A 27491-nucleotide genomic window follows, 5' to 3' on the forward strand; every position below is an offset into this window, starting at 1 on the left:
TCAAAGTCCAATAATGATCAGATTCTGAGCGTGCACGTGACTGCTGTGCATGTAACTACAGTGCACGTGACTGCTGTGCATGTGACTACAGCGCACGTAACTACAGCGCACGTAACTACAGCGCACGTGACTACAACGCACGTGACTACAACGCACGTGACTGCTGTGCACGTGACTACAGCGCACGTGACTGCTGTGCATGTAACTACAGCGCACGTGACTGCTGTGCACGTGACTGTAGTGCACGTAACTGTAGTGCATGTAACTACAGCGCACGTGACTGTAGTGCACGTAACTACAGCGCACGTGACTGTAGTGCACGTAACTACAGCGCACGTAACTACAGCGCACGTGACTACAGCGCACGTGACTGTAGTGCACGTAAGGACAGCGCATGTGACTACAGCGCACGTGACTGCTGTGCATGTAACTACAGCGCACGTGACTACAGCGCACGTGACTGCTGTGCACGTGACTGTAGTGCACGTAACTGTAGTGCATGTGACTACAGCGCACGTGACTGCTGTGCATGTAACTACAGCGCACGTGACTACAGCGCACGTGACTGTTGTGCACGTAAGGACAGCGCATGTGACTACAGCGCACGTGACTGCTGTGCACGTGACTGTAGTGCACGTAACTGTAGTGCATGTAACTACAGCGCACGTGACTGTAGTGCACGTAACTACAGCGCACGTGACTACAGCGCACGTGACTGTAGTGCACGTAAGGACAGCGCATGTGACTACAGCGCACGTGACTGCTGTGCATGTAACTACAGCGCACGTGACTACAGCGCACGTGACTGCTGTGCACGTGACTGTAGTGCACGTAACTGTAGTGCATGTGACTACAGCGCACGTGACTGCTGTGCACGTGACTGTAGTGCACATGACTGTAGTGCACGTGACTGTAGTGCACGTGACTGTAGTGCACGTGACTGTAGTGCACGTGACTGTAGTGCACGTGACTGTAGTGCACGTGACTGTAGTGCACGTGACTGTAGTGCACGTAACTACAGTCAGTGACTCTGCCCCGGGGCGACTGTGGCTGCAGAACAAACCAGAAGAAAATGTAAAATGTTCTGAATGAACAAAACCAAAAAAAAAAATGTGATTTAACATTTTATAAAAAACTAACAATACTATTTATAAGATGGAGAGTGAGAGAGTGAGATGGAGTGAGACTGACATGGAGAGAGTGTGAGTGAGAGAGAGATGGAGAGAGAGAATAAGAGAGTGAGATGGAGAGAGAAAGTGAGACGAAGTGAGATGGAATGTGAGATGTAGTGTGAGAAAGTGAGATGGAGAGTTAGGGAGTGAGGTGAAGAGTGAGTTGGAGTGGGGGATGCAGAGTGAGTGAGGTGGGGTGTGAGATGGGAAGTGAGAAAGTGAAATTGAGAGTGAGAGATGTAGACAGGGAGAGTGAGAGAGTGAGATGTAGAGTGAGAGTAAAATGGAGAGTGATAATGAGGTGGAGAGTGAAACAGAGTGAGAGTGAGATGGGAAGTGAGGGACATGGAGATTGAAAGAGTGAGGTAAAAACTGAGTCAGGACGAGAGTGAGATGGGGAGTGAGAGAGTGAGATGGGGAGTGAGAGAGTGAGATGGGGAGTGAGAGAGTGAGATGGGGAGTGAGAGAGTGAGATGGGGAGTGAGAGAGTGAGGTGAAGAGTGAGAGCATGAGAGAGACTTCTGTTGCTTAAAAGTCTCCAGTCTCATTTTTCTGTGTGGCAAACCCAGTGGGGTAATTAATGCTTCGTCTAAAAGATAAGTTGTCAATCAAACAGTTTTCAGCTCCAGTCCACATTTAGCTCCGAGGAGGAGCCGCTCGTCTTTGTTCCTTCTGTAGTGGTTTTCCATGCTAATTAGCCACTTCCATAGCTGATACCAGGACAAAAAAACTCCTTTATACAGGACGGACCACTTAACAATAGTGAACGTGGCGGAAAGTGACAGTGATTTGTTTGTTGTTTTAAAAATATGCCACAAAAGGCGATAGTTAAAGCTGCAGGAAATTATCCAGAGGTGCAACAGCAACTGTTACGACTAATATAATTAACACAAGGATTTCCCAAATGGAATTATGTTTTTTGTGGTTTTTCTTGCATATTTGTTTACAAGAGTTTTACATTTAAATTCACTTGGAAACCAATAAGATGAATGTTTTATTTTCTTTATGATTTCATGCAGAAACACCTTTGTGTGATTTTGCTCATATCCTAAAGTACAGATCCTCCTCACTGCAGTGAAAACCTTTTATCCAGGATTTTCTCCCAAATGTATTTGAAACAATGCTTTCTCTTTCCTGTCAGAAGTTTAGAACAGTTTATGATGTTCTGAAATAAAAGGAGCCATCCCAGTCAAACTATATAAACTTTAAAGGCGGCTCATTGTTCTGGCGTGTTCCGTGTCGTCATGATTCTAACAACTTTGGCAAAGCACAGTTTGTCTTTTGTTTAAAGTTTCGGGCTAAAACAGTTAACAGAATAATAACAGAATAATCATATGTCTAATCGACGATATAAAAAGTAACTGTTACATTTGAATAATCGTAATAATCTGGATCGAACTTAAATACAAACAAAAACACACAAGTGCATCGAATATACAATAAATATACAATATACAATATACAATATACAATACACAATATACAATATACAATATACAATATACAATACACAATATACAATATACAATATACAATATACAATACACAATACACAATATAAAATACACAATATACAATATACAATATACATTACTACACTAAAATATTCTCTGTCACTATATTTACAACTTTACTGATATTAAATTGTAAGAGTAATGTTACATCTGCAGACTGTAAAGAAGTGACTGAGTGAGACGTCACCGCAGCTTCAGCTCAAACGAAGCTCATCGAGGCTGAAGCAGGAACAGAGGCCACGAGTATCATAGCAACCAAAGAGCCAATCAGAGACGAGGCTACTGAAGGTAACGCCCCTTCCCGCCCACACCACTGGTTTAACAGGGAGCGGGTGCTTAGCAACGCTGTCAATCAAACCTGTTGTTAACGCTAACAGGAGCGACCTCGGGGACAGAAGGACCTGATTTGTCTGTTATTAATGTTCATATCTTGATTTACAGACACAATAGTGAAATAAAAACCCCAGGATCATGTAGAGTGAGTTAAAACGGACATTTAAGACCAGAATGACGAGTCTGACAGACGCAGGGACAGAGAGAGGACAGAGGGGGCGCTGTTTAACACAGAAAGTGAACTGGAGCCAGAGTCAGCGGAGCAGGAAGTGCGTCCATGACCACTTCCTGTTTGGAACGCAGCAGCTAGCAGGTTAGCTATGTCCATTTATATAAACAGTCTACGTCATCGTCTGAATAAGAGTCTGACAAGTCGACCATAACCGTAACTATAATAATCCCTACAAATTCATTCCTGCGATGCTTTTTTTTAAATTTTGTAAACATCTGAATAATGCACATGTGACAGATATGAACAAATATGTTTAATGCCATACTGTGGAACATTTCAAGAGCAATAACAATGGCAGACCTTCCACCATAACCACTATATTAATGTATATGGCGCCCACGTTCATTCTGGTAGCACCTCCTGCCCCGTCGCCCCAGTGGTCACATCGTGCGTTACATTGTGTGTTTTTGTGCGTCGTACAGGCTGGTGTCTCGCGGTTGATTTCTATTTTTAGCTTGTGCAGAGTCAACCCTGTAAGGCTCGACTCAGTTACACGCACGTCTTTACTCTGCCCCATGGAGCGCTAACACAGTATTCGCCAACCTTTCATTATGGCTGACAAAGAGACGCCACCTCCCGCCTCGCAGAAGACCAGAGCCAAAATCCCGCCGTTACGCAGTCTGCCATGTTGGGAGACAGCACGATTAAATCTGCACCACTGGCCGGACGCCTAATTCATGACAGAGATGGATGGCCTCTGTTTAAACTCTCTCGTTTGGACAATTAAACAATATTAATAACTCCGGCGTAATGGAGATGTAAACGACCTGAACACTCCCCCTGCAGGATCCAAGCGAAATGTGAGGTGGAAAAACACACCGTCTGTAGAGCCGTTCAGGGACCGATAAAGTGAACACGCCTCGATCTTTAGATTTGGCAATTGATTTTAATGTGTTCTGTGGTCGGTGATTGAACTTGTGTGCAAATGAAAAAGCAACGCAGCAAAAGTCCTCATGGTAAAAGGACAATATCAAAATAATAATAATAATAATAATAATGACAAAGACTCTACACACACATCGATTTCTTGGCTCATACTTTGACCTCCACTATGACAAGTATTGATAAATTGCGTTTCTGTGCTGCCAGCCCCACACTGCAGCTCTGTCCTTGTTATCTTGACCTAAAATGGACATGCAGTAGTTGGCAGTAACAGTAGTAGTACTAATAGGAGGAGAGACAGTACCTGAAGTAGTAGTATTAATAGGAAGAAATTGTAATACTGTTGTTCCTCATTATGTCTCAGTTCACCTTTCGCATCTCGCTGTTTCGCTGTTTTTTGTTTTTTTTATGTGGTTTTACATGCTTTTTCAAATCGTATGTACGAGCATCGTGTTCTCCGTCCTGATTGGCTGTTGGACTGTAGACCATTGTGTCGTGCGTCCTGATTGGCTGTTGGACTGTAGACCATCGTGCCGTGCGTCCTGATTGGCTGTTGGACTGTAGACCATCGTGTCGTGCGTCCTGATTGGCTGTTGGACTGTAGACTGTGTGTGTTCAGACAAATTTACATAAATCGACACTACAGCGGAGCAGCGCCAGGACGAAGAGGAACTGTGAAATACTCGTGAGTCGCAATTAATTAATTAAACAAAAGAGAAATGTGAGAAAATGTTAACGCCTGTGTGAGAAAAGTGTATAAAGTGTGTGGTGAGGGGTTTTACAGACAAAAACATGTAGAATAATTGTAAAAAATAAAGCTGATACTTTGCGGATTTTGTCTTTTGTGGGTTATTTTTAGAACGTGACCCCCGTAATAAACCAGGGACCTCTGTAGTAAAAATATTAGTACTTTGAGCAGTATTGAGTCATAGAACCAGCGTTTTGACGTAAAAGAATAGATAAATGTATAAAATAACTCTTTTCAGCAGGTGTTGAGACATTCATAGAATTTTTTAGTTTCATTCAAACATGTTTTTACAATTTACCATGACCAACGAGCAAAGCTTTTACAACCTTGAGCTGAGGTTTAAGAGAATCGGAGCAGACATACATCTCCGGCGTGTTACATAAGCCCGTGCAGTCCTCCTGTCTGAGGGGCACTACATATTTCTGTGGCCCATCCCTCATGATTTAGATCAAACTTACAGCCGAGGTCATTGTTGATTCCAGACTTGTCCCTCTGCATTTTAGACTCATCTAAAATTCCCCACACATTTCCTGGATTCTTGGAGCGCCGCGTGTTCCCAAAGAGGAATCGGCCCGTCGTGTGTCAGCTCCCATCACTTTACGTTGTATTGAGTGCGTTTGTTGTGTGTCTAATGTACACATTCCCCACGAGCAGCGCGACCCTCCGTCCGTCATGTGATTTTTCATGTGGATGTTTAAATGAACAAACACAGATTTCCCAGGGACATGTTTTCTCTCGCATCAATACATCTTTGTTTGTTCTTATAGTCGGTGACCCGTTCAGCCGGGGTCATCCTGTGTTCGATATCGCTCCTTCGTTCTCCGTGAGGTTAATGACGACTATTCAGAACATTAGTCTACTCTTTACACTCTTGAAATCCCTCATAACGTTTCTACCACAATGAAGTCCTTTGAAAAATGTCGTGTATTTGAGCAAGACACCTCGGCCCATTATAAGATCATTCCCATCGGTGATTCCGTCTGATTTTGTCATAGATCAGCTGTTGTAGGTCGAGTCTTTAGTCATTTAGTTCACGTCTGTGGAGTTTTTTGGGGTTGAAATTTGTATTAGGACAAATCATTTGAAGTAGATAATAGGATTTATACGAGCACCAGCAGGAAGGAGACGTGAACGTTTTATTTTAAACTCATGATTCACAAGTTCAATCTGTCTTTATATTGATCCATTGTTTCCTGGAACATGAACTTTTATCTGAACTCCCCCTGCAGGTGAAGGCTTGTGAGTGCAGCTTGGGTCAGATACATAATAGTTTTGAGAGTTTCTGCCCCGTTTAGTCAAATAATCGATCAGCAGAATCTGTCTTTAGTCGACTCTGGAACATACGTCACATTTATGGATTTTATTTTTCTTATGGATGAAAAACTGCAAACCTTTTTTTATAAAGCACTTTTCTACCTTCATCAAGGAACCACACACACACACACACACACCCCCCCACACACACACAGACACACCCCCACCCCCACACACACACACACAGACACACACACACACACACACACTGTTGTAACACCAGTGTAGGGAGGACCAAAGAGGTGCAGAACTCAACGCAGATTTACAGTGTTTTATTTACAGTTAGTGAAAATATCAAACAATAGTCCAGTAATCCGACAAGCGTCACGGAACAGGGTGCGAGCGAGAGCCCAGGGGCGCGTCGGGGGGAGCTGAGACGGGAACAGGGAATCGCCGGGAGCGGGAGACAAGGAGGTGAGACAAGGAGGTGAAGGTAAGGAGTTTGACTGTACCGGAGCAGGAGCGCGGAGTCAGGAACAGAACCAGAGACCAGGAGCTGGGGAGGTCAGGAGAACTGGAACCTGGGAGGCAGCAAACTCCAAACAGCATCAAAAAGGTAAGTAACAAGAAACGGAGCAAGAATAGTCACGTTGACACGCGGACGATCTGGCACCGAGTGTCTTCTCCCAGCTCCTCTTATCCACAGCAGGTGGTGATGATTACCCTGATGGGAAGCAGGTGCGTGGGAGGAGCCAGGAGCTCCGCCCAGCCCCAGGTTCAGGCGGGTGAGGGAGGGGGAAGAGCACACAGGGAGGCAACACAGGAGCGGAGACATGTGCCTCATGACACACACACACACACACACATTCACACACAGTGCACACAGACACTGAGGGTGAGGCAGGTTAAGTGTCTTGCCCAAGGACATAATGTCAGCATTCATCTGTGTGAGCTGGAATCGCACCACCAACCTGTGGGTCAGTGGATCTGACGACTCCAATGATGTTTATGTTGAGAGAGGGATCCGAACCTCCAACCTCGGGATCAGTAGGCAAACGCTCTACCAACTGAGCCACTGTTTTTCACTTTAAAGAGTAAAAATCAGGCACTAACGAGCCAATTTTAGCCCGTATGCTAACACTTTAGCCCGTGTGCTAACACTTTAGCCCGTATGCTAACACTTTAGCCCGTATGCTAACACTTTAGCCCATATGCTAACACTTTAGCCCGTGTGCTAATATTCAATCACTTAAACGACTCTGGAGATCGATCATTTTTCAGACGTCTCGAGTGGAAGCGTCACAAATGTTCACAAAACTCACAAAACTCACAAAACTCCAGGACCATTTTCCACATCAATAAGTCTCGATGTTTGTATGAAATTATGAGCTGTGACCTCTCGCTCAGCCGAGGTCAGCGGCTCAGAGATCTATAAAACCCTCTGACGAGATCAATGCGGCGCATATTCCACATTTATGCTTTTTACAGACAAAATGAAGTGGCTGGACTCGAGATAGAGAGATAAATAAAGAGATAGAGAGAAACATGGAGATATATACAAATATATATAAAGATTATATATATATATATATATATATATATATATATATATATATATATATATATATATATATATATATATATATATATATATATATATATATATATATATATATAAAGATGGAGAGATTCTCTAGTTCAAAATGAAAGTCGCCTCAGTTTGGCAGCAGTTTGGCAGCCCGTTGTCTTCTGTTGCGTTTCTGTTTCTGAAGCTTCATAAAACACTGTTGGCAGAGGGTCTTTTTTCTTATGGTGCACATTTTGTTCTGAAATCAAATATTAATATCGTTCTCATGGAGTTGGATGAAAATAAGTGATCAAGGTTTTCTGGAGAAGCTACGTTTGTAAAAGTTTGATGGCACAATAAGACCAAAGAGAAACTGGGACCCGCAGCATTTTTGTCTCGCGCTAAAAGGACTCACAGTTTAGCTAACAGTAGCATTTTGTTGGACTTCAAATAGAGCTAGCTTGAAGCTACACATCACAGAGCGTCAGCGTTATTAGCTCGGCCACGTTATGAAGGAGTTTGCACAAAGGACGGTTGTTGTAGCGAACTGACTAAACCAGAGCAATCAGACAATGCACATTACTGTACGTGAAGATAGATGCACTCTCTCTCCCCTCACACACTTCAGCCTGACCTTTGACCTTAGACCAGCTCAACCGCAGCAGCAGAACCATCAGCCTGCCTCTTCATCCTCTCCACTCTTTTCTAGTGTCTATGTCCAGGGGAGTTTTTTCACTTTTGGTTTGAGTTGTAAACATAGTGAGTGGAGGACGCTCCTGTGGGCAAAGACACACAGAACGCTGCAATCTGATTGGCCGAAGCATCACAACAACCGAGGGGCAAATAAATCAAAAATCCAGTTGAGAAAAAAGCAGAACCGTCTTTACCATCTACAAATGCAGCAACTCTATCAGCGCCGCCATCTTTGTTTTGCGCTCGCGACCCAAACACAGCGCCCCCTGTGGTCAGCGCGATGCTCGAGCACAAACGTAGCAGCGAGAGAGATTCAACATGGATTCTCCAGAAAGTCAAATTGTGCCATATTTATTATTATTATTATTATTTTCTTGTCTTTCTAACACTGCCTTTTGTAACTAAGAGTATTACAGTATTAGTGTATTAGAGTATTAGAGTATTACAGTATTAGAGTATTACAGTATTAGAGTATTAGAGTGTTAAAATATGAGAAGAGCCTCTACAGTATCACTATTATAATATCTTAATTAAGTATAATATTTTGGATCTTGACAGTTCTCAAGTATTCATGGATGTTTGCCTCATTTTTAAAGTTTTAAATGGACTTGCTCCTCCACCATTAATGGATTTTATAAGTAAAAAAACGTCTGACCGAGTGAAGACGAGAGCATTGACCAGAGGAGACTGAGACGTACCTGCCCGTGTCAGGAACTGTGGAACTTTTCAACCTTCAAGAACATTCTGAAACATTGAAGAAGAATCCAACAGGCTCACACAGGTGGATTCTCTTCTTCTTGGGGCGTCTTAAACTCAGAGAAGGTCTGTTGTGGTTCACTTTGTGTCTTTGTCACTTTTATCTCGTCTGAGTTTCTTTAAATGTTCTGTTTTTGACCTGCCTCAGGACGACGGGTGTAAACGAGCTGTTGTGCTGATTCCCACATATTTACATTGATGCTGTTTGTTGCCATGTGGATTAATATGCACTGTCCTAATTTAAATAAATAAATAAAATAAAATAGTGTTAGTAACTCAGTATCACTCAGCCCTTTGTGTCCAACACAAATGTAAACATGAGAAAAACTCCCGAGTCGTTTTGTGTCAGTTTTGTCTCTGGATCCAGTGGCAGGAGATGTTTTATTCCCTGATGATTTTATTTAATGTTTTTCCAGATTAGTTTCCTTCAGTGTCGTGTTTTTTACCTTCTCTTTCAGGAGCAAAAGACAAAGTTTAAATCTGTCAAATGGACAAATCGTTTCTTCTCTTTCACTCTAAACTTTGGGGCAGCAGAGGTCACAGTTCTTTATTATAACGTAATGGCCAATATCACAGGATTTTCAATTTAAAATAATCATATTTAATCATTCTTCTCCATGTTAAATGCTCTTACATAACTGTTACTCCATGTCATGTGACTAAAGACCCCTACTGTCAATTCTAGTCACTGTCTGGTTTGAGACAAGCCGCTGTCCTGCCAGGACAAACGATGCCAGGACAAATGATGCCAGGACAAAGCGCGCCAGGACAAGTGCCCTTCAGAGTAAAACCCGTCTCTGTGCCAAAACTCCACATCCCCTGACCTCCACGCCTGGCTGCCTTCCACGTTACGCAGATGTTACGATCATAAGGAACCAAACTCACTTTGAAAGAGGTTGTCCCGTGCTAAATGAGCGAGACGTATTGGCTTTTAGTAAAATAATGATCTTTTCAATCAAAAGCTTTTCAGAGATTCAGAGACTCATATTTATCTGCTTTTGTGAAGAGGAAACCAAATCAATAGAACATTCTGTAACCATCTGACATTTGGAAGCAGACAAACGCATAATTATTCGAGGTAGATAAGAGAAAGTAAATAAATGTAAAAAGAATATCTTTCGCCAAAAGATACGAGCTCCTGACTTTTGTGTAACTGTTCAAAGACTGTGGTAATGAACTGCATCGATCCCTTCAGCTATTTCCAGCGAGCTCCTTCAGACTGAGTGCACAGTTTGGGCTTCACATGACGCAGACTTTAGCTCCATGAAAACAACACAAAAACAGACCGCTTTTTTAATGTGGCTGCTTTGAAACGTCCTGGACCTTGATGGATGTCTCAAACATTCAACAAAAACAAAAGTCTACTGTGAACTTAAACCGCACTTAAAATAAAATAAAAACATGGAGGTTTGAGGTTCTGACCCATAACGTGGCCTGATCTCCTGCTGGTCACCATGACGATCATTTATATTGTGGAACAGGCTGTATGTTTTTTTAATTTTTTTTTTATCTTGGACCCCTCCTGGACAAATGAGGAATTACACCAACACATCCACGGTAATGCAACAAGACCCTCAAGTTAAACTGGGAAGAAGTGACCTCCACAAACAGGACTTTAGAGCAGTAAAATTATAATAAATATAAAAAAGTGTAAAATATCTAAACAGAACTAGAAAACCAGGCTGTGACACACTTGACCTGAACATTTCTGTTAGTGTGAATATTCTGGTTATAGCCCACGTCAAGTCAAATCAATTCCAGTTTCCCAGATTCTTATTAAGATTCTTCATCTCCACATCGTTCTGGAGGCAGGAGGTTTTTCCACAGGTTCATACAAACCTGTTCTGTCACTTTCACTTTTACTTCATCTAATCCATTACATTGACTCAGCTAAAGGGCTTTCTAATTACTTTTTCCACACAAGAATGTCACGTACCTGAGTTAAGTGGGAGCATTTTGTCAAAGGATTGATTTTCAGAACAGTTTTGTGTAAATGTGTTGAAATCGCTGGGTAAGTCACTGGAACTCTTCAATTCAATTCAATTCAATTCAATTCATTTATTTTTGTAACGCCCAAAATCACAACAACAGTTGTCTCGAAGGGCGTTCATGTTTTGGTTGATGGGGGAAACCGGAGTACCCGGAGGAAACCCATCCAGACACGGGGAGAAACATGAAAAACTCCACACAGAAAGGCCTGGGCGACCCGGGGATCGAACCAACCTTCTTGCTGTGAGACATGAGTGATGGCACTCAGTCACCGTGCCGCCAAGACACAAAAAACAAAACAACAGGAAGAATCAGACACAACAAGAAAAATCAGACACAACAGGAAAAATCAGACACAACAGGAAAAATCAGACAACATAAGAAATCGGCCAGGAGACCAGACGAGGAGGAGGAGAGCCGGGCGAGGAGGAGGTCCAACTGTCATCGGGGCATCTGAAAGAGATACACTCCACAGGGGGAGTGGGACAGGGGACAACATGTGAATAGCATTGCTGATGAGAAAATAGGGCAAAGTAGAGGATAGTGCTCAGGTTGCCATACTTCCCCCAGCTAGTTACTCCTACTGCAGCTTATCTTATCCCGGGTTTTAATAACCCTAACTCCCTCACTAAGTAACCTGGTCATACGCTATACCGAAGAGGAAGGTTTTAAGCCTGGTCTTAAATACAGAGACTGTGGGGGCCTGTTTAACATCAGCAGGGAGTTGATTCCATAGCACAGGAGCTTGGTAACTGAATGCTCTCCCTCCCACTGTACTTTTGGACACTCTAGGAACCACTAATAGTCCTGCATTCTGAGAGCGGAGTGCTCTGTTTGGCTGGTACGGGACAATAGCATCTTGCAGATAGGATGGGGCCATACCGTTTAGGGCTTTGTATGTCAGGAGGAGGACTTTGAATTTGATTCTAAGCTCGACAGGAAGCCAGTGCAGATATTTTAGTACAGGACTGATGTGGTCTCTTCTTTTAGTTCCTGTTAGGACTCTGGCCGCTGCATTTTGGACCAACTGGAGGCTCCTTATAGTACTTTTGGGGCAGGCGGCAAGCAGGGAATTACAGTAATCAAGTCTGGAAGTAACAAATGCATGGATGAGTTTTTCAGCATCGTTTTTAGGTAAAATATTTCTAATTTTAGTTATATTTCGCAGGTGAAAGTATGCGGTTTTACAAGCTAGGTTTATATGGGCTGTGAATGAGAGATTATGATCAAATAGGACTCCAAGATTTTTTACAGTAGGGCTAGAAGCTATATTCACATTGTCGAGTGAGAATATCTGGTCTGACAGAGAATCTCTTTGACCTTTGGGACCAACGACAATGACCTCTGTTTTTTCAGGATTTAAGAGCAGGTAATTCAAGGTCATCCAGGTTTTGATGTCCTTCACACAGGCACTGAGTTTATCTATTTGATCAGTCTGATTTGGTTTCATTGATAAGTACAGCTGAGTGTCATCAGCGTAGCAGTGAAAATTAATGCCATGTTTTCTGATAATGTTACCCAATGGCAACATATACAGAGTAAATAGGATTGGACCAAGCACAGATCCTTGTGGAACACCACAGGCTACTTTAGAACAGGGAGAGGTGCTCTGGTTTATACTAACAAACTGGTACCTATCTGATAGATAGGATTTAAACCATTTGAGGGCGGTCCCTCTGATTCCAATGTCACATTCTAACCTCTGCAGTAGAATGTTGTGATCAATGGTGTCAAACGCTGCACTGAGGTCCAGTAGGACCAGGACTGAAGCCAGCCCGTTATCAGCAGCTAGTAGTAAATCATTTGTTACTTTAAGCAGTGCAGTCTCTGTGCTGTGGTGAGCTCTGAATCCAGATTGAAATTTTTCAAATATATTATTGTCCTGCAGGTGGCGGCAGAGCTGTTTCACCACAACTCGTTCTAGAATTTTTGAGAGGAAGGGAAGATTAGAGATAGGTCTTCAAAAGAGCCAAATGCAAAGTAGTTTCACCAACATCTTTATCAGCAAAAATATGGAACGTGTTGTGTTATTCTATTCACCGCGTTTAAACTACACAAACATCATTTCTGTAATGTTTGTGCACAAGGTTAAGCAAACTGTGTTTCCCCAAGACGTTGATAAAGGTTTAAAACTCTCCAGCAGAGTAAAACTACCGTCTCATAGCTCAAAGTGAGTCATTAGAAAGTCCTGAGAAAAATGTGGAGCTCCAGAAAACGTATACGAGATTAAACTAAGAGAAAAAGGTCAGAATGTTCATTTCAAAATTCAATCTATTCATTTACAAATCAGAAGTGACAAAGACTTGGCTGCAGTTCTACGCCTGTGCTCCAATCACAGACCCAACGGGCGGGAAGGGACGTTACCTTCAACAGACTCGCTCCTGATTGGCTCTTTGGTTGCTATGATACTCTGCTCCTTGGATTGGCCCCTCTGTTTGTGGCCCCTGTGCTGTAGACGGGCTTTGTGTGTGTGTGTATTTGTGTGTGTTTAGTTGGATGTATAATTGTGTATTTATGTGCACACTGGACCTGTTCCAGTTTGTCATAGTCTCAGTGTGTGGGTGTGGGTGTGTGTGTGGGGGTGTGTGTGTGGGGGGGGTGTGTGTGGGGGGGTGTGTGTGGGTGTGTGTGTGTGTGTGTGGGGGTGTGTGTGTGTGTGTGTGTTTGTATCTTCGCTGATGAAGCCCGAGAGAGCAGAGCATCAGTTCGTTCTTATGAATATGTAAACAGTGATGTGAGCGGTGGCGACGGGAGGCGGGGGGCAGGCAGGGGGAGGCGGAGGGAGGCGGAGGGAGGCGGAGGGAGGCGGAGGGCAGGCGGAGGGAGGCGGGGGGAGGCGGGAGTTTGTCCTTGTCGATCTTTGTTCGTCTTTTTATGGTTTTCTATTTAAAGGTGCTGTAGATAAAGTTCAGGGAGCGTCTGTCCATAAATCTGAGGTAATCGCCAAAAGTGTAAAGTTTAGTCACGGACAAGCAAAAAATAAAAAATAAATCAAATAAAAATGTGTCTTTAATTCCTTCTGAGTATTAAAGCTGCTCGTCTCCATTACCGTTCCTGACATGTTCCACAGCACAGCATTAAATGTGACTTAGGTATCTCTTGTGTATTCAGCTATTGCTCAAAAATCCTTGAAAAACATTTATTATCACTGTGGAGTGGCCAAATAAAAACCCCAGGATCATGTAGAGGGTTAATACTGAACATTTAAGACCAAAATGAGTCTGAAGCAGCAGAGACAGAGAGAGGAGCAGCTTTTCAATGTAAAGTGAACTGGAGCCAGGGCACCCACGATCACTTCCTGTTTGGAAAGCAGCAGCTGGTGTATTATCTATGTCCATTTACACCAGGGGGGCACAAACTCTTTTCACCAAGGGCCATATCTTGAAAAATATTTGACACGGAGCCACAGACCAGTGTCAATACAGTGGATCATTCAGACGGTGCATTTAACGTAGTTTTGACTTCAAACTTTAAATAAGAATTGAAATATTAATATTCGGTCTGTATGAAGTGCAGTGTGATGTGATTCAGGTTTTATTTGTAGGATTCCTCAAATTTGCCTTAAAAATACTGATTATGATCAAGTTCCACTGAAGGCCTGAGGGCCAATAAAAATTGGTCTGAGGGCCCCGTTTCCACAGCTCTGACTTACACAGTCTATGCTTCCAACAGAAACGTTACACATTGCACCATTGATACGTCCTGTTTGGGGTCAGATCAGATGCCCTTCGAGACGTTGAGCTGTTTATCTTGTTTGAGGAAGATGGATTCTGCGGTTTTCAGGATTGATGCTGCACTTCAGGCAGTTTGTAAAAACATAAAGATATGACTGACACTTTTAATATAAGTGCAGATAAACTGAGTCGCACTGTACGACTTTTGAGTGACATGCACCTGTACCATAAGGTCATCCTTCTCACTTCTGTTTTACCCACTTTGCATTTCTTTCATTTAAATCCCGGCCTCCATTTTTAGCCCGTCGTCGGCTGCACAAACAGACGTGTGACAAAGGGGAGAACCCAAACTTATGATGTGAGAGACAGAGTCGAGATGCCCCAACACAACTTTCCCAAGTGCAGACGGCGCTGGTTTTATCTGAAGCAAAATGTCAACTAGTTTTCAGAGGGAGAGAGAAAGAACAGGGGATGTGCAGAGTGAGTGTGACAGGCCCACACCTCGCTCAGCAGAAATGGATCAGGAGTGTGGAGCAAATGGAGATATTCAAACCAGCGCAGTCCCTCTCTGTCGTTCTCAATCTAGGTCAGAGGAACAGGGAGTTTTACTAAGTACGCCGTAGTGACAGTATTACATCAGTCAGGGTTTCCTTTCCACCATTTAGTGTTTGTGAAATGAAACAGAATTACATTTTTAAAACTACTTTAATGTTATTTTATGATTTAAGAGCTAAATGAACAGAAAGCGCAGTCACAAAATAATTAAAAATGAAAAAAACAGACTTGTAAATGACTCATCTCTCACACTTTTCCCAAACAAACCTATAAAAACATCTCATTCAAAAATATAATTTACTCCGAGTCTGGAAATGTGCTTCACACAGCGTTTTCAAATTAACTCATGTATATTACATTTATTCAAATACAAATGTTTTATCGCTCAAAAAATACAAGGAGTTTAATGCCATACAGTGGAACATTACTGACAAAACATCTCCATGGAAACACACAGATGACAGACCCTCCGATATTAACGCTGCTTTGTGATCAAATGTTTAGTTTCCACGTCTGAATCTTTTCTATTTCTGTGCCAAACGTCTGGATAAATAGCTCATGTGTTCTTAATCTTGGAAGGGCATCTGACATAAATCATCTGCCGTTTTTACATGAATCGCTACAGACTCGGTGATGGTCATTTAGTCATTTTCCGCTCTGTTCCACATCAGTCACAGCTCCTGTTTATCGCTCGTTCATGTCACATTGAAGTGGAATCAGCTGAATCTTTGACTGAAATGTTCAAATATAAAACGATGACATAAGTTTTTGGGGTATTTCCTGTGAACACTGCGCCTCTTTTCACACCAGACGCACTTTGATGGTCATCCCCTGCAGACGCCATGACCTCACTGGAGACTCCCCCCTCCTCAAATCGATGAACATCAAAACCCAGAGTATGATCCTTAGATAATAGTGTAGAGACGTCCAAACCGGAGACACATCGTGTCTTTGTGTCCGGCGCTCGGCCGTTATGTGTCAGAGCGGTTTATCTGTGAAATGAAAGGCGTCAAACACAAAGAGCTGGAAACTGCGGAAGTGGAGTCATTTTATTCAATCTCACAGTTGAAATAAAAGAGATTGAGTTTTGAGTGTTTTTGATTTTTCTGTTGGATGTTTGAGCCAATCACAGCCTTTGCTTTGTATCGACCAATCGTCTTTTAGCAGTTCTGCTGCTGCATTCAAACTGTCAAAATGGAACGATCAGCCCAGATTCAGAGAGTGGCTTTAGTGGATTTATTACATAAAAGCATCACTGGAGGCTCCACAGTGTGTCTGGGCGTCTTTATGGCAGCGGGTGACCCAAGTGTTATTCATTTGATTATTTGATTATTTGATTGATTGGGACAAAATAAAATTACACATTACACTTATTGCACAGTGAACGGAGCGACCAGCGGGGAACGGAGCGACCAGCGGGGAACGGAGCGACCAGCGGGGAACGGAGCGACCAGCGGGGAACGGAGCGACCAGCTGGTGAACGCTCAAGACGCATCAACTCCAGATTGGCGTCTCTCTGACACTTGAAAATGCGCCACAGAAACACAGAACGGACCGGACACACCGTGAACTCGATGCTCCTTGGATTTTACTACAGTAAGTTTCACTTTGGCTCTTCAGATTTAAGGCAGTGACTCACAGAACCGTCCGAACTGAACGAGTCATAAACAGTTTATTCTTAAAAACTTTTGTCCAGTCGACAGAGTTGAGTTTAACATTTGGGTTTACAGCCTCTGTGACCTATCACATGTTTTATTACTTTCACACACTCGTAAGAATTCACACTCTGTACTCTTCAAATACAGCAAAAAGAAGCAGAAACATCAGTCACCTCAGCCTGTCCATCTTCTCTAAACAGTTAAAGTCTCAAGGAGAGACATTTTCACAGCTCTGCGTTCCTCCTGGTTCAAAGTGCAGTATAAATTATATTATAAGTTCCTCTCACAGTGACCTCATCATAATTAGCATCACTTTGCGTTCAGCCGTATTAGTCACTTTGTACAGCGTGTTAATAAAGACAGGACGGCCCCCGGGGGCTGTGTACCCAGAGCCCAGCGCCGGTTGTTCTACAAGGTCAGCGCTGCGGCGGCGAGCACGGACGGACTGACATAAGTTATTCAACAATTAAATTATAGTCAAAACACAGAGTCATTATTATCAGAGCCGTAAAGAGCCCAAACGTTTTGACTTAATATGGACTCGGGCGTTTTCAACGGACGACGGCTCCGACAAGTACAAAGGAGGGTGAAAGTAGCACAGTGTTTAAGCACGTGCCCAACAGTGAGGAGGTTTGTGGTTCAAACTATGCTTAAGTGTGGGCCGCTGTTGTGTCGTGGAGCAAGACACTTTACCCACTTTGTCTATTGCACTGGTAGAAACAGAAAGGGTTTGGAATGGGCTAAACAAAATACAGATAAAGGAAATTAAAATAAATAAATACATTTATGAATAAATAAATAAATAAATATGTTAGAGTGAGAAAATTATAATGAGTTAATTTTATTTTTTTTTTTAATTAATCAACACAGTTCAGGTCAACTTGAGCAGACTCTGCTCTCTCTTCACTGTCAATTCTCCTTAAATGTTAAGTCTTTGTGGCGAGTTGTAAAGTGCTGCTTCCTGCTTCTCTGTGCGTTTGATTTTAAACTGTGGCCGATGGGGAGTAATCCATCACCTTCAGCACATGGAAAGTGAAAGTCCGGTTAGGATCCTTGACGTGAACCAGACCTGGTCCATATGCAGTGGACAACATTTGCCTTTTTAAGAAAGTTACAGGCACGATGCTAAACAGATGGAAGCGACACGGCCTGGACCACACTCAAGACTTTGTACAGCTGCAAACTGTGAATCTATAGGCTCCTTATAACATTTATACTGAGACATCCTGATATAAAAGTCTGAATCAATACATCTGCTCTACAGTATGTCCATGTTTAGGACAGGAAAGGTTTAGAAGGGTTTAGATTGGGTCTATATCAGAGACTGTTTATGTAAATAGACATAGCTAACCTGCTAGCCACCGAGTTCCAAACAGGAAGTGATCATGGGCGCACTTCCTGCTCCATCGGCTCCAATTCACTTTCTGTGTTAAACAGCGCCCCCTCTCTGCTGCTTCAGACTCATTCTGGTCTTAAATGTTCGTATTAACCCTCTACATGATCCTGGGGTTTTTATTTCACTTTTGTGTCTGTAAATCAAGATCTGAACATTAATAACAGACAAATCAGGTCCTTCTTTCCCCGCGGTCGCTCCTGTTAGCGTTAGCAACAGGTTTGATTGACAGAGTTGCTAAGCGCCTCACTCCTGATTGGCTGTTTGGTTGCTGTGATTCTCAGTTTTCAGAGTTATAAACACCTGCTTTAGCCTGAGCTTCATTTGAGCTGAAGCTGTGGTGGCGTCACTCTCACTCAGTCACTTCTTTTCACAGACTATGGTCCAGACCTGGTTTAGACCTGGATTAGTCCAGTTTTGGCTGAGATCTCCCCCTGCAGAACAGAGCGGGTCCCAGCAGTAATAACTTCAAATGTCAAAATGCATTTATTCAGATGCTGTTTATTTGAAAGTTCATTGTGTTATATTTGAGTGAAATTAGATCAAATAAGTTTATATATAGTTTAATTCACTTTAAAGGCTTTTGCATGTTGTTTTTTTATATTATGTGTGAAACCCTGTCCACACAAACACAAATGAAACGAGTCTCATTTAACTTCTCTCTGTGTTAATTTCCAAACCTGTAATTGTTCTGAATGAAAGATGCACTGACCTGAGCTGCTCTGAGATCAGGACAAGAGCTGGGTATTTACAGTGACTCCTGCGTTCATCCCCACGGCGGTGTCATCCTCGCAGCGGCGGCGTCCTCACGGCGGTGTCAGGTGTCTTATGAAAGCACGAGGCCACAGAGCAGAAGGTGAGATGTTTATCAAACTCTTATGAAAACAGATCTGCTTTTGGACCATTTCACACAGTTAATAAACTCGACCATTTCAGTCCATCCAAGACACCAGTTTATTGACTGTAATAACAAAAGGAGCTCAGGTCAAACCTCCTTTCTCACCAAATAAATAAATAAATACAAACAGACGCACGTCTTTTTGAATGTGTGTGTTTTGATTGACAGCGGCTCCTGATTCTACACAAACGTTGAGATTTGCTTCTGTTATGATCAAGAGCAGTTTCCTCAAAGATGGACCAGGACGCCACGTTCACTTTGTGAAGTTTGTAAAATAAAATAATGAGAAAAATGTGTTTCATAAAACTCCATAAAAGGCTTAAATCTTTTATTTAATTTGCCAAGTACCTGGAAAGATCACAACGTTTTGACTTGAATGTTTTAGTAAGATGTGAAAATTGTGCAGGTTTTTTCACAAATACAGAAGCTTTTGTTCAAATTCTAGCAACATGTCAATAGTGGGTTATTGGGGAAAAGATAAAATGTTTTTTTGTGTGGATGATTTCACATTGTCAAATTCTGTTTCATCTTTAATTTTCAGTTTCGTTCAAAATTGACGGTTTTGGGATGAAAAGTTTCCATCTGAGCAGTTTTGTTTTCCATTTTACGTCAGTGTGGCATTAAACTGATCGTCTTGTGTTTATTCAGTTTTTTTTACAACCTATGAACGAGCATCGTGCTCTGCGTCCTGATTGGCTGTTGGACTGTAGACCATTGTGTCGTGCGTCCTGATTGGCTGTTGGACTGTAGACCATTGTGTCGTGCGTCCTGATTGGCTGTTGGACTGTAGACCATTGTGTCGTGCGTCCTGATTGGCTGTTGGACTGTAGACCATCGTGTCGTGCGTCCTGATTGGCTGTTGGACTGTAGACCATTGTCCATCAGTCTCCTCCGTGCCGTGTCTCCTGTCCAGTACAGAATGTGTTCAGACAAATTTACATAAACGTTGGATCTCAGTGTGACTCTGAAGTGCTGTACGTTTGCAATTTGTTTTCTCCCCGACAAAACCCACAATGTCGATGAAACGTTCTGCACCGACAAAGACGCCTACGAAGGTTTGAACTTTGAGAGAGTTTAAACGAGAGAGAAATGTGAGAAAATGTTAACGCCTGTGTGAGAAAAGTGTATAAAGTGTGTGGTGAGGGGTTTTCCAGACAAAAACAGAGAGAATAATGTAAAAAATAAAGATGATACTTCACAGATTTCTCCTACTGCAGGTTATTTTTAGAACGTGACCCCGAGATAAACCAGTAAACACTGTAAATCAAATCATTTTTAAATTATCAGTAAAACCTCACAGTTGTTCAGAGATTCACTCAATCGATTCCTTCGAGCCAAAGTTTGTGCGAATGACCACATCGTCCTCGTGTTCTGCCTCAGTCCAAGTCGCCTTCGCTTCCTCCGCCTGCGGTGACATGACGAATGGCTGCAATTGCAAACGGTTTACATGAGGAGGAAGTCTGCTGTTTGCAATAGAGCATCTTTAAGTGCTCCATTTTGGACATTTCAGACGAATCCGAGCGGAAAACTTTTGGGGGGATGTTGTTACCAAACATAAAACTTTGCTTGTAAAACCGGTCAACAAATACGCTCGCGGCCTGTTTACTCTGAAACTATTTTAATCCCTCTATCAAATACCCAATCCAGGAAGCAGGTGATCTTATAAGTTCTCGTCGGCTCCTGCACGCAGAGCACTTTGAAATTGGACAAGGCTTTATTGTCTAAACAAGATTGCAAAGAAACAGTTTCCATCTATCTACAGACAAATATTTTTTCTCATGGGAACGTATCGTGCCAGTGCAATGCAAACGAGTTACGCAACAGACACAATATCATATTTATCAAGGATTCAGGGAATTGGTTTAAACAAACATCAAATGGAGCCTTTATTTGCACATAGAAGACGAGCAGCAGGTAAGGTCGAGTGGTGCAGGGCTGACCAACCGCGAGCGACATCATTAAAATCTTCAAACAAAATACAGAAGCACAAATGAAATGCTTTAGTGTTCTTTTGTGGTTTTATTTTTACTTGAACGGTGAACGAATGTCATGATGTCAGTTTCCCTGTCTTCCCGTGCTCTCTCCCCCTCCCCTACCTGTGTGTCTGGAGCTGGGTGGAGTGCCTGACTCCTCCCGTGCACACCTGGGGTGCATCAGCCTAATCACCACCACCTGCTGCTGAGTACAAGAAGGCTTGGCAGTCTACACTCGGTGCCAGACCGTCCGCGTGTAAACATTCCTGCCTCCACTCGCCCAGCTCCTGCCGTCACGTTCCAGTCCCGGTATCGCCTCCTGCTCGTCTCGTCTCCGGCTCGTCTCGTCTCCTGCTCGTCTCGTCTCCTGCTCGTCTCGTCTCCTGCTCGTCTCGTCTCCTGCTCGTCTCGTCTCCTGCTCGTCTCGTCTCCTGTCCGGTCCTGGTCTCTGGTTTGTCGCCCGCTCCCCGCTCTGGTCTTCGTCTGCTCCGCCCGCCCTGGTACCGCACCTGCTTCTATCCCCGTCCTGGTCCTGTCCTGCCCGCCTCTACCTGCACCGCACCCGCCTGACCCGTCTCCCGCTCCCCGGTTCCTGTACCTGCTCTTGTGACCTGTTTAAAGACTGCATTTTCACCGCTGTAAATAAACACTGTTAAAACTGCTCTGGTCTGCATCCTTTGGTCCTATCCGCACCGTTACGACAGAACGGTCTGGCCACTATGGACCAAGCAGGCTCAGATCCGGACCAGACGCGCCGCCTCACGCACTCTCACCCCGAGGCGGTGCTGGGTCAGCATGAACAATCCATTCGAACTCTATTGGAGCTAAATCAGACATTGTCCCAGCAGGTGGCACAGCTTAACCACCAGGTGGCCGCGCTCCTCGTCACCCCGCCTGCTGCAGCCGGAGCGCCGCCACGCCTCCCGGAGCCGAGAGGCACGGATCCGGAGCCGTATGCTGGACAACCTCACCTCTGTCGCGGATTCCTGTTCCAGTGCGAGTTCATGTTCCAGCAATGCCCTTCTCGTTTCAGCTCGGGGGCCACCAAGATCCGATATATATGTGGATTACTCCGGGGCAGAGCTCTCCAGTGGGCAGAGGCGCGCCTAATGAAGACGTCTGTGGATAGCCTGGATTTTAATGAATTTGTGTCCACGTTTAAGCTGGTGTTTGACCACCCGCACTACCAGGACAATGCTGCCTCCCGGTTATTGACTCTCAGCCAGGGCTCCAGGACGGTAGCGGATTATTCCATTGAATTCTGGACACATGCAGCGGAGCTGGACTGGACGGACAGCGCGCTGCGGGCTGTGTTTGTGCGGGGCCTGAACGAGACTTTGAAAGATGAATTGGTTTCCCGGGACGAACCCCCCGACCTGCGGACCCTCATCTCCCTCACTCACCGTATAGACAACCGCCTACGGGCTCGTCGCCGAGAGAGACGCCGGTCACCGGTCCCGCCGGAGCCACGCGCTGCCCCGCCCCCGCCGGATGAGCCCATGCAACTCGACAGGACCCTTGTGTCGGCCGAGGAGCGTCAACGGAGGCGTCGTCTGGCCGGGGCTTGCCTCTACTGCGGTGAGCGCGGACATTATGTGGTCACTTGCCCAGTTCGGCCAAAAGGGGGGGCCCACCAGTAGCACTGGGAGTACTGGTGGGCGAGCAACACATCCTGGACTCTTCTAATAGACTGCGGCTCAGCGCCACCCTGTGCGTTCGCACAGAGACCTTATGCGTTTCCGCCCTTATCGACTCCGGGGCTGAGAGGGACTTTATTGATGCCCAAGTCGCGGAGCAGCTCGGGGTCTACCTGGAGCCCCTCGAACGCCCCTTAAATGCCCAGGGGCTCAATGGACGTTTTCTGGGGCACATCACTCACATCACAGAACCTGTCACCGTGATTCTGTCCGGCAACCACCAAGAGAACCGTCAGTTTCATGTCCTGTCCTCCTCCGCTTCTCCTCTGGTCCTTGGTTACCCCTGGCTACGCGCCCACAACCCTGTTTTCGATTGGGCCAGGGGCGGAGTTTCGGGCTGGAGTCCCGATTGCCACGCCAAGTGCCTTCGGTCCGCCCTCCCTCCGGCCGGGAGGTCCGTTCCTGTCGCTGATCCGTCCCCAGACACCCCCAATCTGTCCTCGGTGCCTGCTGAATATCACGACCTGGGGGAGGTTTTTAGCAAGAGCAAGGCCCTCTCTTTACCGCCCCACCGCCCATATGACTGCGCCATTGACCTCCTGCCGGGTGCCCCACTACCATCTAGCAGGCTATATAACCTGTCTAAACCTGAACGCGAGTCAATGGAGGACTATATCCGTGGGTCCCTGGCTGCCGGAATCATCCGCCCGTCCACTTCACCCGTGGGAGCGGGGTTCTTCTTTGTGGCTAAGAAGGACAAATCCCTGCGGCCTTGCATTGATTACCGGGGTCTGAACAATATAACTGTAAAGAATAAATACCCGCTTCCCTTACTGGACTCGGCATTTACGCCCCTCCACGGTGCGACCATCTTCTCCAAGTTGGATTTGCGGAATGCGTACCACCTGGTGCGCATCAGGGAGGGAGACGAATGGAAGACGGCCTTCAAGACACCCCTGGGACATTTCGAATACTTGGTTATGCCCTTCGGTCTCACCAACGCCCCTGCCGTATTCCAAGCCCTCATCAACGATGTGCTCCGTGATTTCCTTAACCGATTCGTCTTTGTTTACTTGGATGACATCTTGATTTTCTCGCGGTCCCCCCAGGAGCATCATCAGCACGTTCGCCAGGTTCTCCAGCGCCTCCTCGAGAATAAACTGTTCGTGAAAGCTGAGAAATGCGAGTTTCACGCAGAGGAGGTCAGCTTTTTGGGCTTCATTGTGGGGCGGGGCCAAGTAAGAGCTGACCCTGAAAAGATCCAGGCTGTCACTGAGTGGCCCGTTCCTACCAGCCGGAGACAGCTCCAGAGATTTATCGGCTTTGCCAATTTTTATAGACGTTTCATCCGGGATTTTAGTAGGGTTATCTCGCCCTTAACTAAACTCACCTCTCCTGCTTTGCAGTTTGCCTGGTCTCCTGAGGCGCAGACAGCCTTCGAGAAGCTTAAGAGACTATTTACCTCCGCTCCCATCCTGCACCAGCCCGACCCTTCACGGCAATTCATCGTGGAGGTCGACGCCTCCGACTCGGGAGTGGGGGCCGTGCTTTCGCAGAGGTTCGACCCCCACAACCGCCTCTGTCCCTGCGCCTTCTTTTCCCGGCGATTGTCCTCGGCCGAGGTCAATTATGACGTGGGGGATCGGGAGCTCCTTGCCGTAAAGCTGGCCTTGGAGGAGTGGCGCCACTGGCTCGAAGGGGCGGAGCAACCATTCATCGTCTGGACCGACCATAAAAACTTGGAGTACATCCAGTCCGCCAGGCGCCTCAATCCCCGTCAAGCTCGTTGGTCCCTCTTCTTCAGCCGCTTCAACTTTCTCCTCACCTACCGCCCCGGATCTCGGAACGTCAAACCCGATGCCCTCTCCCGCCAGTTCGCCCTGGAGGATAGCCCGGTCACCGCAGAAACAATTATTCCCTCCTCGTGTGTGGTGGCCGCGGTCCATTGGGATATCGAGGACACCGTCCGAGAGGCCCAGACCAACGACCCCGACCCAGGTAACGGCCCTCCAGATAAACTGTTTGTTCCCGATTCTGTCCGGTCTCAGGTGCTCCAGTGGGTCCATGCCTCCCGTTTCGCCTGCCATCCTGGTGCCGGTCGCTCTCTCTCCCTCCTCAGGAGACGCTTCTGGTGGCCCACGATGGACACAGACACCCGGGCTTATGTCGCCGCCTGCCAGGTATGTGCTCGGGCCAAGGCCTCCCACTCACCCCCCTCTGGTCTCTTGCATCCTCTCCCAGTTCCTCGTCGCCCTTGGTCCCACATCGCCTTGGACTTCGTGACGGGCCTTCCCCCTTCCCAGGGGAACACGGTGGTTCTCACCATTGTGGACCGCTTCTCCAAGGCCGCCCATTTCGTTGCCCTGCCTAAGCTCCCCACAGCCAAAGAAACTGCCGACCAGCTGACCAGTCATGTCTTCCGACTCCACGGCATCCCGGTGGACATCGTGTCCGACAGAGGGACCCAATTCACCTCTCAGGTATGGCGGTCTTTCTGCGACAGTTTGGGGGCCACGGTTAGCCTCACGTCCGGGTTCCATCCACAATCTAATGGGCAGACGGAGCGGGCCAACCAAGACCTGGAGTCGGCCCTACGGTGCACAGCCTCCGCCAACCCCGCGACCTGGAGTACTCACCTACCCTGGATAGAGTACGCTCACAACTCCCTCGTGAGTTCCGCCACTGGTATGTCCCCCTTCGAGGCATCGCTGGGATATCAACCCCCTCTCTTTCCCACGGAGGAGAGGGACCTCGCCGTCCCGTCTGTTCAGCGCCATCTCCAGCGCTGTCGCCGGATCTGGAAGAAGGCCAGGGCGGCCCTTCTTCGGGCTGGAGCGCGCACTAAGGCGACGGCCGATCGCCACCGTGTCCCGGCGCCCGTATACCAACCTGGCCAGATGGTTTGGCTCTCCGCCAAGACGGTCCCGCTGAAGACGGACTCCCGTAAGCTGTCCCCCCGATTCCTGGGACCGTTTAAGATCATGAGGATCATAAATCCATCGGCGGTGCGCCTCCAGTTACCCCCGTCTCTCCGGATTCATCCGACCTTTCACGTCTCCCAGGTTAAACCAGTCCGGACCAGCGACCTGTGCCCTCCGGCCGATCCCCCACCGCCCGCCCGAGTCATTGACGGCCACCCGGCGTTCACCGTCCGCCGCCTGATTGACGTTCGTCGCCGTGGTAGGGGCCTCCAGTACCTCGTCGATTGGGAGGGTTACGGTCCGGAGGAGCGATCCTGGGTGCCCAGGGCACGCATTCTGGACCCCGACATGGTGAGAGACTTCCACCGCGCTCATCCTGACAAGCCTGGGGGTCCACCAGGAGGTGGACCTTAGGGGGGGGGTACTGTCATGATGTCAGTTTCCCTGTCTTCCCGTGCTCTCTCCCCCTCCCCTACCTGTGTGTCTGGAGCTGGGTGGAGTGCCTGACTCCTCCCGTGCACACCTGGGGTGCATCAGCCTAATCACCACCACCTGCTGCTGAGTACAAGAAGGCTTGGCAGTCTACACTCGGTGCCAGACCGTCCGCGTGTAAACATTCCTGCCTCCACTCGCCCAGCTCCTGCCGTCACGTTCCAGTCCCGGTATCGCCTCCTGCTCGTCTCGTCTCCGGCTCGTCTCGTCTCCTGCTCGTCTCGTCTCCTGCTCGTCTCGTCTCCTGCTCGTCTCGTCTCCTGCTCGTCTCGTCTCCTGCTCGTCTCGTCTCCTGTCCGGTCCTGGTCTCTGGTTTGTCGCCCGCTCCCCGCTCTGGTCTTCGTCTGCTCCGCCCGCCCTGGTACCGCACCTGCTTCTATCCCCGTCCTGGTCCTGTCCTGCCCGCCTCTACCTGCACCGCACCCGCCTGACCCGTCTCCCGCTCCCCGGTTCCTGTACCTGCTCTTGTGACCTGTTTAAAGACTGCATTTTCACCGCTGTAAATAAACACTGTTAAAACTGCTCTGGTCTGCATCCTTTGGTCCTATCCGCACCGTTACGACAACGAAAGAACGAAAGATTTGAAGAGGATGACACACGACGCCGAAGGAAATGAGTTAAAATGAAAAAGATCAATGTGAAATAAACCAAAATTTGCCTCACAGCCGCCATTCTGTGGTTATGGAAAGTTGTAGTTATAATAATATAAAGAGTTGAGCTCATGATGACGACGAGGAAACACTTTTGTACATTTTACATGGAACAACAGACGTGATCCAAGAAAAACCATCTCATAATAAGAGATTTAAGTTCTTTATGTGTATGAAATCATTATGGTAAAATGGAAATGTAAAAATATTGGTGGACATTTTCTTATCAATATCTTCGCCTCCCGACTGTTTTCTATTGCACTTCACCTCAGCGCTCCCCTTCTGATACACTGGCAAGGTCAAAGGTCACCAGCTCATATGTCTCACCTTGACAGCTTCGTTCTCATGTTTCCGCAACAAGATCCTGGGCCCTGTCCCTGCGGTCATCCCCCAAAACGCTCCCCCCGATCATCGCCCCAACCCCATCACCTGTCACGAGCTCCTTGGCCCGGTGCCGATTCTTAACTGGAAACCGTCTTGTGATTGAGCCAAACTAAAAG

At 46.1% G+C, this 27491-nt stretch overlaps 1 protein-coding gene across 1 annotated transcript; it reads right to left on the reverse strand.

The window, feature by feature from the left end:
- LOC117384266 (histidine-rich glycoprotein-like) lies at positions 1-27378 on the reverse strand. The gene is made up of 2 exons (XM_033981556.1): positions 27319-27378; positions 1-1050 (listed from the first exon to the last, which is right to left on the reverse strand). The coding sequence occupies exons 1-2, from the start codon at positions 27376-27378 to the stop codon at positions 1-3; spliced, it is 1110 nt and encodes a 369-aa protein (XP_033837447.1).
- Between the last annotated feature and the right edge of the window lie 113 nt (positions 27379-27491).

This window comes from Periophthalmus magnuspinnatus, chromosome 2, assembly GCF_009829125.3.
Source record: "Periophthalmus magnuspinnatus isolate fPerMag1 chromosome 2, fPerMag1.2.pri, whole genome shotgun sequence".
NCBI lineage: Eukaryota > Metazoa > Chordata > Actinopteri > Gobiiformes > Gobiidae > Periophthalmus > Periophthalmus magnuspinnatus.

What these genes read in the sequence shown, in the direction of transcription:
- LOC117384266 (XM_033981556.1), bottom strand. Translation starts at nt 27,378, where the DNA reads ATGACCGCAGGGACAGGGCCCAGGATCTTGTTGCGGAAACATGAGAAC. An exon ending in ATGAGAACGAAGCTGTCAAG is followed by an intron (nt 1,051 to 27,318) that starts GTGAGACATATG and finishes TTTGTTCTGCAG; the next exon opens with CCACAGTCGCCCCGGGGCAG.